Consider the following 13,643-nt stretch of genomic DNA (forward strand, 5'->3'; position numbering starts at 1 on the left):
GCTTAAAATCTTATAAGCCACTAACTGGTACATTTTCGTATCTGATCCTGACCAAATCTCTCACATTTCTAGAGCTGTACTGAGTTAATAGGGATCATGTAGATTGCGCAAAGATGCATAGCTAGTAATACAGCCAGGGTTTGAATCCTTTTATTCTAGACGCATTTAAATGCTCTATGTTTTATTAGTTTTTTAAAAAGATATTTAAAATCTATTCTTGATCTAGATCATAAAAAGGATTTTTTATATTCAAAAATTAGCATATTTTTCATAACACTAAGTCAGTGTTTCCCAAAATGTGGTCCAGGGTCCACTTAACACCACTGGGGTGCACTTGTTAATTAGACAGATTCCTGAGTAAATCGCAAGATAATAAGAATTTCTGTGGAAATAGCTCAAGCATCTGATTTTAATCAAGTTTCCTAAGTAATTTGTAGGCATACTAAAGTTCAAGAATTATTGTAGTAAGTGTGCCAAGTGAAGGTTGGAATGTTTGACACTCTGGGGATGCTACATATCATGAGATGTTTTAGAATATGTTGTGTTGCTCCTCTTTCATATATACGGCACACACATTCAAGTGACAGGCTGTTTGAGGGGCTAACGCTGTTGCCATCTGAAGACCAATGCAGCTCTACCTGCTCATTGAATAACATATTTTATTCTGACAATGGAAGGATAGTTTGTAATCATTTGCAGAAAAGGGGGTATTCTCCTTGTGTGTGTACTGTATTCCTTGGCTTAGAACAATATGGTCTTCAGAAATTTTTATGAAATGTATTTGACCACCGCAACAAGCTGTTTAAACATCGTTAATGACTTTGTAGAATATGGTTAGACTTTTGTTTATAGAGTGTAAAGAAATCAGCGTGAGGCTAATCTAAAACATACCATTAGTCAGTTAAAGGGAGTTTCATCACCTATATTTAAATTGTATTTAATAATCCAAAAATTAACTGGAGAGAGATAATATTTCTATGAAAGTGCTTACTTGACTTTGCATTTAATTGTATAGTATCCCCTTTTAAAGGGGTAGCAATTTTAAAATTCAAAATTAGTTTTATTTCCAGAAAATTTCATGTATTAATTCACGCATTTCACTTTTATGTACAGATGTTGCAAAGCTTTACATCCACACACACATATCCATATACATGCATTACCTAAACCTCACAATAATACTCTTAGTAGGAACTTGGATCTTCATTTTAAAGACTGACACCTCAGAAGATTAAGGCACTTGAGCAGCAGAGGCAGAATTTCAGATCGAGTCTGAGAGGAAATTGTCCCTCAGTTTTGAATTGTATAGTAGGAGATATTGGTGTCTTTTTGCCTAGAATAATATGTGCTTAACTTGAATAAGCTTCTGATAATCTCTTGGAAATAGAACTTTGTAGTGAATGTTGTTCAACATCAAATTTTAGGTTAAATATTTTTTTAAAAAATGAACTTTCACAAGGTTGAAATAGAGGTACAATTTATGGATAAAGGCACATTTATTTTTGTGCCTGATGTGCCCAAATTTTTTTTTGTAAAAGTGATATGATCATTTGCTGATATATATGAATATTTCTTCAAGATTCCTGTGATGTTATCTGTCAATGTAAATGATTGTCTAATCATCAGTGCAATGAAAAACTAGTTTCATTTGTCATGATGGAACACACTCTCATTACATAGCAGTACTAAATTCTTTGTAAATAATAGTTGCTACTGTATTGTTGAAGCATTTTATAATAATTTATTTGGACTATACAGCACCAGAATAAAACATGACAAGAGCTAGATGGAGGTCTGTCCAGCAGAAAAATGCATATCTAGATATAGGACAGATTTCTCAAATGAGAAAACCCTAGTGTTGTCTAAAGGAAAGAGGAAGAGGGCAGAAGAATGACAAGTAGAGGAAGAGAGAAGGAGAAAGAAAGACGAAGATGTTTCATACTGCCTTGCCTTACTGTACTGTGAAGTGTTGTTGTTTTAAAATATGTGTAAGAGATTTAGTAAAGGATGCTGGAGAACAGAAGGTGAATTCTCCTGGAAATTAACAGAGTGCCAGTCCATGTCAGGGATCCATCAGTCATGGAGACCCACAGAGCTGTGTGAGGTTGTGAGATGCAGCAGCAGCAGCAGCAGCAGCAGTACCTGGCATACTGCCTGGCTGGGTGCACAAGAGGTCACAGGGCTCTGAAGGCTGACACGTTCAGGGAGCTGGCCAGCACAGCATGGCCTCAGGACAGGAATGCACCCCCAGTTCCTGCTTCTGGTCCTTCTGTTATTTCAGTTGTTGCAAAGAAACAAGTCTGCTCCTGTGACTGACACATGTTTGTCCGAGTTTTTTTGCCTCTGTCACTTCATTTTTTGCAACACTTTCAGGTCCGTGGAGGTCAGGGGGCTAGCTGTGAATTATTAAGTGGTGTGGCCTCAAGAGAAAAGTAATAAGGGCAGTTTCTTCCACATTAGCAGGAATGGGCTCAGCTTGCTGCCTTCTCTACTGTGCTGCTGAAGGATGTGATCAGAGGAGTCACAAATGATGGGATAACTGGTAACACAATAGAACAGACCACCAGCAGAAAAACAAATGTGTGAACAACATATGAAAGATACTTTTATACCTGAATGGCAAGAAATCCGTATCATAAAATAAATTACATGCTGCTGGGGGATGTCTCACTGTCCTACTGAAAGACAAAACATTTCGAAGTGAAGGAAAAGATAGCATGGAATAACACAGAGAGTCTCAAAATAATGAAAAGAACTTTTCATTCTGATTAGAGTGTACATATTCAGAACTGGAAAACAGAGACTTCCAGTAACGCCCAATAAACCACATATTTCAAAATGCTTTTAAATATTGATACTTTAAATATCCTTTTCTGGAGTATATTTATAAACTACAGGAATCCCTAACAAGGATCAAAGCCCCAGCAAGAGACATTTTCTTTCCTTCTTTCTTTCTCATCTCTTCTCTTCTTTTTGAGACGGAGTCTCGCTCTGTCGCCCAGGCTGGATTGCAGTGGCGCAATCTCGGCTCACTGCAAGCTCCGCCTCCCGGGTTCGCGCCATTCTCCTGCCTCAGCCTCCCGAGTAGCTGGGACTACAGGCGACTGCCACCATGCCCAGCTAATTTTTTGTATTTTTAGTGGAGATGGGGTTTCACCGTGTTTTCCAGGATGGTCTCCATCTCCTGACCTCTTGATCCGCCCGCCTCGGCCTCCCAGAGTGCTGGATTACAGGCGTGAGCCACCCCGCCCGGCCCTCTTTTCTTTTTCCTTCTCCTTCTTTTTTTCCTTCCTTCCTTTCCTTTCCTTTCCTTCCTTCCTTTCCTTTCCTTTCCTTCCTTCCTTCCTTTCCTTCCTTCCTTTCCTTTCCTTTCCCTTCCTTCCTTCCTTCCTTCCTTCCTTCCTTCCTTCCTTCCTTCCTTCCTTCCCTCCCTCCCTCCTTCCTCCCTCCCTCTCTCTTTCATTCTTTCTTTTTTTTCTTTCTTCCTTTCTCAGAGTTTCACTCTGTCACCCAGGCTGGAGTACAGTGGCACGATCTCCACTCACTGCAACCTCCGGCTCCTGGGTTCAAGCAATTCTCCTGCCTCAGCCTCCCAAGTAGCTGGGATTACAGGTGTGTGCCACCACGCTCAGCTAATTTTTTTGTATTTTTACTAGAGATGGGGTTCCATTATGTTGGCCAGGCTGATCTCAAACTCCTGACCTCTGGTGATCCACCCGCCTCGGCCTCCCAAATTGTTGGGATTACAGGTGTGAGCCACTGGACCAGCACCTATTCTTATTTTAGGAAATTAAAGTTCATTTTGGATTGGATTATAGTTATGTACATGGTCCATTCATTTCATCATTTATTCAATAACTCCATATCAAGTGACTTATGTGTGTCAGGCATTAGCGCCACAACAATGAACAAGATATGTATCCCCTGCCCTGGTTGGCTTATGGCCTAATGGAATAATAAATGGTTACTGAATACTTTCAGTCAACATTTTGCATGCACAACTTTATGCAAACCTTGCAATAGTGCTATGAATTAGATATTCTTTCCATATTAAAAGGTGAAGGCAATTAGGCTTAGAGGTTGAGTAACTTGCCCAAAGTTGCAAGCTCAAGAATAGTTGAGGCAAATTTCGGCAAGATCTGGCTAACTTCCCCTGTACACATTTATGCATTTTGGCGCATGTTCCCATATACTGTGGTCATTATTGAGAAGGAACTGTTAAATTACATTCTAGCCCTAGAAAAGTTGTCTGTATTTTATTTTCAATTTACTGAGATCTCTTGCTGTATGTGGACACAACTAATCTTTTTTTAGGCCTATTCCACTTCTTTTCCAGATTATCTATACAGTTCGTGGGTAAATAGACCAAAATATCACTGATGTACTCTATAATGAAAAATAAGAAGCAAACTTTCAAAGAAACTGCTCTTAATTCTTCACCTTTATTTATCTGTTTCTTTTTCTCTCTGGTCAGTGCTGCTTTTTTGCTCCTCAATACCAACACTGCAGTAGCATCTCTTGCTCTTAAATGTGAATATTTCTGGGAAACGTTTAGAATTCTCAAATTATAAGTTTATTATTACACAAATTTGGATTTCACTCTGTCACCCAGGCTGGAGTAGAGTTAGGATTACACAAATTAGGATTTGTGTAATAATAATAAAAATAAAAATAATAGTATGTCGTCTAAGTTAATCTTTACAAAGTCAATTGCTTGATTGGCATTAAAGCTTTGGCATTTTTATGTGTTTGCTTTTTCTAACTTTCTCTTCATTAAAAGAACTTGTCTTATTTTGTATGCATAACTCAATGAGAAAAATTAGAAACTATCAGGACAAAAAATGATCAAATTCACATTTTTGTGACAAAGTTTAGATAGGCATAACCAGTGTGTACACATTTCAAAAATTTTCACTTAGGTCTACATGTAGATAACGATGTCATGCACAATCAAAATAAAAAGCTAAAAATCTTTCCACAGATCATGTACTTGATTTTCCTGTCCTCTAAAAGAATTGTTGGTCGGGTGCGGTGGCTCACACCTGTAATCCCAGCACTTTGGGAGGCCGAGGCAGGCGGATCACGAGGTCAGGAGATCGAGACCATCCTAACACGGTGAAACCCCGTCTCTACACTAAAAATACAAAAAATTAGCTAGGCGTGGTGGGGGGTGCCTATAGTCCCAGCTACTCGGGAGGCTGAGGCAGGAGAATGGCGTGAACCTGGGAGGTGGAGCTTGCAGTGAGCCGAGATTGCACCACTGCGCTCCAGCCTGGGCGACAGAGAGACACTCCATCTCAAAAGAAAAAAAAAATTGTTTTTCGTTCTTCACCTCTATTAAACTATTTATCTTCCTCTCTGCCCAATTCTGCCTAGGAAAATAAATTAATTAATAAAAATTTAAAATTTCAGACATATATATTAAAAAGGAAAAATATGTTTATCCTGGCCTATATATTACCATGGTCCAGGTAAAAATCTTGTCCAGCCTCTGCCAAATGCTAGGATTCTTGCAAATCAGGGAGTATATGTGTTCTCAAAATCCATTAAAAAATAAATAGACTCCAATATTTTTCTTTGACATAACAGTATGATGCAAGCAATCAGTAGGATTTTAATGTTGCTGTTTTAAATATGTTCAACTATATTTATATGTTAACACTACAACATGTGTTTTCCTTTTAGAATTGTTTTTCACGCTCTTTTTATTTTATTTATTTATTTATTTATTTATTTATTTATTTATTTATTTTTGAGATGGAGTTTCGCTCTTGTTGCCCAAGCTGGAGTGCCGTGGTGTGACGATCTCGGCTCACTGCAACCTCCGCCTCCCGGGTTCAACTGATTCTCCTGCCTCAGCCTCCTGAGTAGCTGGGATACAGGCATGCGCCACTAAGCCAGGCTAATTTTGTATTTTTAGTAGAGATGGGGGTTTCACCATGTTGGTCAGGCTGGTCTCGAACTCCTGACCTCAGGTGATCTACCTGCTTCAGCCTCCCAAAGGGCTGGGATTACAGGTGTGAGCCACTGTGCCCAGCCCATGCTCTATCTATCTTAATTTATGTTTTCATTCAATTCTATGTCATGAGATTTCAGTTATGCTATTATACATTCTTTAAAACAATGATTTAATGTCTTTTCAAGATGAAACTCCTATTGTGTCATTATTGATGAGTGCTCTAATGCCCTAGGCCATATCATTCTGAAGGTGATCCAGTAAGCAGTGATTGAGGCAGGAAGTCACCAAATGACTCAAATCTAAGAATGCAACACTCCTGTATAATGCCCTGCCTACCGCAGGAAGGCCCATTCCCACCGTGCTGTGTTTACCATGGTTTCAGTGAAAATGATGAACACTTTTTCATGTTTAATAGCATACAGGTCCACACAACTATGTCATTGCACTGGCTTGTTCACATATCTGTGTACTCTTTTTCTATGAACTTCTTAAGAGCAAGCAAACTGTGCCTTTCTTTTTTGAGTCTTTGTAGCTACATGCTTAGTCACAGTGGTGGATTTTACCACAGAGATGATGAAACTTAAGTTGCAGGGCCCTTACCTGCATAAGGCTATTCCAGGGTCCTGGGTGAAACCTTAGCAGTGTAATCACATGGTCATACATTATTGCAAAATTTTTAAAAGCAAGTTATTTTAATTAGACTGCTACATGGTTTTGTAGTTTCGTTTATATTAGTAATTTTATTTTCTTCTTGTCCTGAAAGAAGGCTCTCCGAATGGACAATTTTGGCCCCACAAAACCTTGATTGCCCCCTGTTGACATGCAAGGAACACTTATTTGCTTTGTGGCTGAATAAGTGAAAGAAGTAAAAGGGATGAGGAGGAATGAATATTTCATTAATTAATATATTTTAACATTTAAAATTAGCAAGTCCGGCAAAAATTTTCCTTAAGCCACTAACAGAAAATGCTAACATCATCACCCTTGTGTAATGTCTTGTGAGTTTACAAGCTCTTATACAAATGTAACTTCAATTGAATCTTTGAACCAAATGTAACCTTCAATTAAAGTGAATGATATTTCAAAATGTTTACAACTGTGCTATTTGTAGAAAAGAATTATTATACTCAATGTTTACAGAGGAAAAGAAACCTAAACGCATGATTGAGTGACGCTCGTGATTGCATTGTGTCAATACTAGGATGGCAGCTGAAGCCTTCTGGTACTGACTCCACCCTTTGCATTACATGGTGTTTACAAATATATTTAAATAAATGAAAACTTATTCTACAAACAAAAAGCATAAAATCACATACGTTAATAATGTTCTCCTCAAATGATGAACATTTCCCATTTCCTTCCCTTTCTTTCTTCTCCTCTCCTCCTCTCCCCTTCCTTCCCCTCTCCTTCCTTCTATTTCTTTCCTTCTTCTTGTTTTCTTTCTTGATGCAGGTGTTTAAAATTATCCAACTGCCATAAAGCTAAATTCTTTTTTGGAAAATTGAGCCAAACTTCTACTGAATACAAGATGAAAATGTGGTTGCTGGTCAGCCATCTTGTGATAATATCTATTACTACCTGTCTAGCAGGTAAGAAATATCCTTTGTATATTCTACATATATTATGTCAACATAATTGATATTTGTGTTTATTTTATTAAATGTGTTGTATGAAGTAAAAATTCTTATTTTCTCTTGACATCTGGGTCAGATAAGTAGATAAATATGTATTAAGGGTGACCCTATTTCCTTTATAATTTCAATTAAGATTTCCCAAAACATTGTCAGTCTTGGGTAATAGTGTGCTGGTGAATGTTTAAAATCTAGATCTCTGGGGAGATCCCTGGAGTGTAGCATTTGTCTATTACGGGGACATAAATTCTCCTACCATGGCCAGTTTCAACTTGACCATTTAATGTGGAAAGATGTGCAGCAGCTCACCCGTCTGTAGTATTTTCACCACCCTGATATAAGTAACCACAATGGCAAAGAGAATATAAAATATAGTAAATAAAAGAGAGAAAGCAATGGGTTTTAAGCATTTGTTCCCTTTGTTCTTAGTATAATTTATTCATTTGTAAATTAATACAATTTTTAATACTGGCCATGTTTAACAACTGATTCACAAAATTTCTGAAAATTAATAATCACTTCTTAAGAGTTATAAGTAGATGCAACACACTACTGAATCTTACAACTCTTTTACCAATTTGATCAATATAATTTTAAAAATGATTAAAGTAATCTACAGTGTGTGTAGGGACATAAGACTAATAAAACAGTTTTGAGAGTGAATTCATTTTAGGACAAAGAAATACTATATTTCTGTCTTTCAAAGGCAAGTGTGAAGCATTTGGACCTATTTCCTACAATGAGAAGCACATCATATCTTTATCTGAAAAATTGATATCATTACCCAACTAGTACTTATTGAGCTAGGTCATTATTATGAAAGTATTAGAAAAATTGAATTCTAACAATCAATTTTTCTAATACTTTCATGTTAATGTCCTAACCCAGTAGATACTTGTTGAGTGACTGTTTTGTTCAAGACATAAATGGCCCTCATCCTTTTGTATATAAATCCCCACTGATCACTTTAATGATTAATCTGATGGGCATCATTATTAAGAACATAAAAAATATTATTTTATTTTGGGGAATAATTTTTATTATGCTCACTCCAAAACTCAGAAAAGATCATTTCATTAGTACTTAAGGATTTTAATGACATTGATAAATATATATTTCATAACCAGGGTAATTATGCACACACACCTACATACATATATGTAATTGCATGCATAATATATTTACATATATATAATGTAAATATAATAAAGAAAAAATTGGTAAAGTCATTGTGAAGTCTTATTTTTGTGAATAAAATAAAAACAAAAACTGTCTTATTAGTTCTGAAAATTCATACGAATTCTATTGACTGCAAACTTTGGTGCTGCAACTATCAATGTAAAGATAATAAATAAATATCTGCACAGATGTGAAGATACTTCAACCTTTATAGTAAAGGGCCACTACTCTCATTCCATTGTCTAGCATCTCAGCTATTTAAGTAATGTTTGAAACCACAATTCAAATAATTGCTTCAGGATCAAAATTGTTTTTTCTTTCATTTTTAGAGTTTACATGGTATAGAAGATATGGTCATGGAGGTAAGTTGACCAAAGAGTAAATCTTGTAAACATCTTTTCTCTATTGAATCATATTTTATCTCTGTTTTAAGCTATTAACTCTCTAAACTTTAAGGCAAATGGTTAATGTTAGATCACTATGAAATTTTATAAGGTGGTCTTTCTGAGATTATAAGCAAACTGTTTGTTGAATGAGTGGATATATCATAAACAAATATCTTATCAGAGGATTGTAGCAAATGGAAAATATTCAATGTGGCTGGCATTTTTTCCTGCATGCTTTGTAACAATGCTATGCCACTAAATTTGGAAGCAATATTTTAAAATTTGTAAGCATTGAACTTATTTTTGAAAGCCTCTTTCTTTGTTGCAAGGGAGATAACTAAAGTTAGTGAACTTGGAATCTTAAGATTCAGTTCAATTAAAAGTCCACAGATACTGCAAAATTTATTGTTTAATAATCCTTCCAGTTTAGAGCCTACTTCAACTACCAAACAGATATTACAGAAATAAAGTCAGCACGGTATACTGGAAAAAATACAGAGTCTAGAGTAAGACCAGCCTGAATTTGCATTTTCAGCTCAGTACTCACCAGATAATCCTATTATCTTGTGTAAATTATATAACTTCTATGAGTCTCAACTTTCCAATATGTAAAAATCACAGAATTGTTGTGAGGACTAAAAAATGAATTGCACTGATAACTTCTAGCATAATGACTGGCAAGTAGGTGCCAGTCTCGCTCTGTCGCCCAGGCTGGAGTGCAGTGGCGCGATCTCGGCTCACTGCAAGCTCCGCCTCCCGGGTTCTCGCCATTCTCCTGCCTCAGCCTCTCCGAGTAGCTGGGACTACAGGCGCCCGCCACGACGCTCGGCTAATTTTTTGTATTTTCAGTAGAGACGGGGTTTCACCGTATTAGCCAGGATGGTCTCAATTTCCTGACCTTGTGATCCGCCTACCTTGGCCTCCCAAAGAGCTAGGATTACAGGCGTGAGCCACCGTGCCCGGCTGTAGAAGGCACTTCTTACATGGCAGCAGCAAGAGAAAAATGGGGAAGAAGCAAAAGCGGAAACCCCTGATAAACCCATCAGATCTCGTGAGACTTACTCACTAAGTATTTTTAAAAAATAGCCTATGGCCGCTTTTTCCAATTCCTTGACCCATATTCTCCTTTTAATCTGCTGCAATCAGTGTTTCCCAGGACCACTCAACCAAAACTGCCTCATTCATGTCTCTAATGTCACACATTGTAAGTCCAATGGTCAGCTCTCAGGCTTCCTACTTAACCTGCCGGCAGCAGTGCTGCAGTTCCAGGTATCACACACAGACGTAACAATGTCTTATAGGCAAATAGAGCATGCTTATTTTTTTCTTGCATCTATCTGTCTTTAAAAACAAGGAGACCTTTCCCAGAAACCTTGCACTACATGTCCAGAGTTGGGTCACACATTCACCACCAAGCCCATCATTAGCAAGAGTAATGGCATCACTCCCTGTCAACCTTTACTTCTGAGTCATATGAGGGACGGGTTGATCCTTGAACTAAGCTGAGCTTTGTCATTGAAGGTAAAGGGCAGAAGAGGAGCTGATTAGTCAACCAACAATGTCTGCTGAATTACTCAGGTGAACTGAAATTGAGATTTTTCTCACAAATGAAAAAGTGATATCCAATATGTCATCCAGCATATATAATAGTTTTTAATGATTATTTTACAGCAACATTAGTAGCTAGTGTTCAAATATATGTATTAAAACAAAAACATTTTAAATTTGAAAAACAAAGTACATAAAAGATTATAACAAAATCATCGAAACCAACTTCACTCTTCATGTCTTTAAGAATATTTTTCTTAATTTTTTTTAGATTTTGTGAAAGCAATATTGTATTCTATTGAGATAAGAGAGCACATATGAATAAGTTGCACATAATCAATCTGTAATGTTTAGATATTTAATTAATAACTAAATCATTTGACAGCAAATATTTTAGATGCTTTTTTCCCCTTGTGGTCTGCATTTACTTTACTTTCAGAAAGAAAAAAAAACCTGCAGCTATTGTAGGACCAACTTACACCCGGGCTAATCTAAAATGAAAATAAGTATCTTTAATTCCTTTGTAATTCATTGAGAAAAATTATCTTAAGAAATAAAATAGCAGTATAATATATATTTTGTAAGAATTGGGATATGAAATAATATATAATTTATACTTTGCACATTTAGAGTTACGATATGACTGTATAGTATCCAAAGCTAATATTAAAAAACAACTACCTTCATTGCTTAGCTGTAGGGAGGGCAGATAGAACATTTCATATATCTTTACAGTACTTGTACCAAGACTTCCTGTGTATTTTTTCAACTAGACTCACATCAGTCACTAAGAATTATTTTCAGTACATATTTCTATCTCTAAATATGATTGACATTTTACAGCAGTCAGTGACCTGTCACTATTTTGATCTATGGTCCCACATAGCCCCATTAGTCAAAATAGACTAGAGTTAGACTGAAACAGGCTGAGTTCTGGAAGTAGGCCCACCAGCCCAGTCATGCTATATATTAGGATGTAGTAAGACGTGAGGTAGGTATCAGAAGATGCCCAGCCAGGTCTGTAAAACAGAGTCTAGATGCTTCAGAGGTGGGTCACAGGACAAGGAAGTAGTTCCTCTAGAGAGATGTGACAGGCTCCACTTGGGCAGGTAAAGCCAAGCAAGGAGAATTTAGTTCACTTAACTTTCATGCTAACCTGACTATATTCTTTATTCTAATAACTGTATTTCTGCAAGTTTTTGAGACCAACTCCTTACTTGGTATGTTTAGTTATGGAAAAGTACTGCAATGTTACCTATTACCCATGACCCTAAAATATTGGGACACCAGAGTATTTAAAGGCTCAGCCCATCTTCTCTCATCTGCAGGAAATGGTTGGCAGTGGAGATAGGAAGCTGTAATATGTGGAAGAAGGATGCTTTGTGACAATTTAAATATTATCTCATTTAGAGAGTTTCAAGAGAGCTTACACCACTCCCCACCCAATAATCACTTAATACTGTAAATGTTGTAAAAATTTCCATTTTAGTCTTTTGAAATTTTGATGCCATCACCTTTTTCTAATAGATTTTTCCTAGGACTCTTCTTACAACATGCTTACGTAAAATTGTGTTTACTAACTAACAGATTGAGGTGACATATAATAGAATGGGAAGTGGAGTTTGTCTCAAAAAGTATATAAAATGAATACAAATATCTCTGAAGCACAAATCATAATTTTACTTTCAATTTCCAGAAATAGAATAGCAATATTATAGTGGACACTCTCCACATAGTGATAGGTGAAGTAATCCCATTTGAGATTATATAACTGACTAATTACATTAATTGTGAAAGTGAGAATGAAAAACATTAGCTTTTGCCTCTCATTTACATTAGTAAATATGACTGTAAATATTTATACATTATTTATTTCTATCTTAATCTTTTTGATCACATTTAAGAAATGTACTTATGTCTGTAATAGATTTATGATAATCACATTATCTGGTAGGAAATAAATGTATTTGCATTAAAAGCAGATCAAAATAGTGATATGAATGAAGTGTTAAAGCTTCAATTAGCTTGAGAGGTCATCTATAACTTTGTGCTCCTTTTAAGAAGAATCTATCTAGTAAAAAAAAGGAATGTATTTAAAAAATAATTTTAGTTTTTAAAAACACAATCTCTATCTGTGGTTTGTTTCTTATGCCTTTTAACCTCATAATGCTTCCAAAGCATCAAAATTTGTCATCTAAATGTTTCCATGGCTGCAGAAAAAAATCAATAGATGACAGTATTTTCTGTAGGCTGAGAACATAATGCTTATGTTGGATTATTTACTGGATCCTTTGCTGAGCCTTGTATTGAAATATCCCTGAAAATTCTTTTCCCTGCATCTGAGCACCCTAGTTGAGCTAGCGTGGTGGGAAACTAAGGTACAGCCTGCAAGGGAGACATGAGGATCATATTCAAGAAGTTCATGCTGAACCTGGCAATGCAATACAGATGCTTGTTTTGAGTAGTTTTTCTTTCAAGGGCCCAAATATGTTCCTAAAATAAAATATATACAGTAATTGCTATACCATCAAACAGAATACATTATGTGATTCAGGCTTGAAAAGTTTAGAAAAGCAAGAAGCATATAGTTATGAAATAAAATCCTTAATAGAAAAATGAATGTGACGTGAAGTGTGTCCTATTCTGCTTTTTGTTCTAGGAAAGAGCAAAGGGAAATATCTTAACTGCAGTATTCTCTCAATGTGAAAAATAATTTCAGTATTTTCTTGGAGATTCGCTTCTTATTTTAATCCCTGAAAGCTTGCATTGTGTGTTCCTATAAAGCTCAAATATAAGTGGGAGTATTGGGAAATATAGACATATAATTTGTGAAAGGCATTATAACTGAGAAGAAAAAGTATCATAAGGCACCAATATTATCCAGTTTGGCCTGTAAAATTCACTCCAAAACTGTATATCCCCTTTGAGGGTTTGCTCATT

General features: G+C 36.3%; 1 protein-coding gene across 9 annotated transcripts in view; it reads left to right on the forward strand.

The window, feature by feature from the left end:
- The window catches only part of CNTN1 (contactin 1), a 402,152-nt gene that overhangs the window by 215,881 nt on the left and 172,628 nt on the right, over nt 1-13,643 (forward strand). For all 9 annotated transcript variants that reach the window (XM_032173711.2, XM_032173712.2, XM_032173709.2 and 6 more), the window contains 2 exons: nt 7,412-7,548; nt 9,099-9,131. In XM_032173711.2, coding sequence (XP_032029602.1) covers nt 7,488-7,548; nt 9,099-9,131 — 94 coding nt within the window. In that variant the 5' untranslated portion in view covers nt 7,412-7,487. The remainder of the gene's footprint in view (nt 1-7,411; nt 7,549-9,098; nt 9,132-13,643) is intronic.

The sequence above is a fragment of the Hylobates moloch genome, unplaced genomic scaffold (genome assembly GCF_009828535.3).
Source record: "Hylobates moloch isolate HMO894 unplaced genomic scaffold, HMol_V3 SCAFFOLD_13, whole genome shotgun sequence".
In the NCBI taxonomy this organism is placed as follows: domain Eukaryota; kingdom Metazoa; phylum Chordata; class Mammalia; order Primates; family Hylobatidae; genus Hylobates; species Hylobates moloch.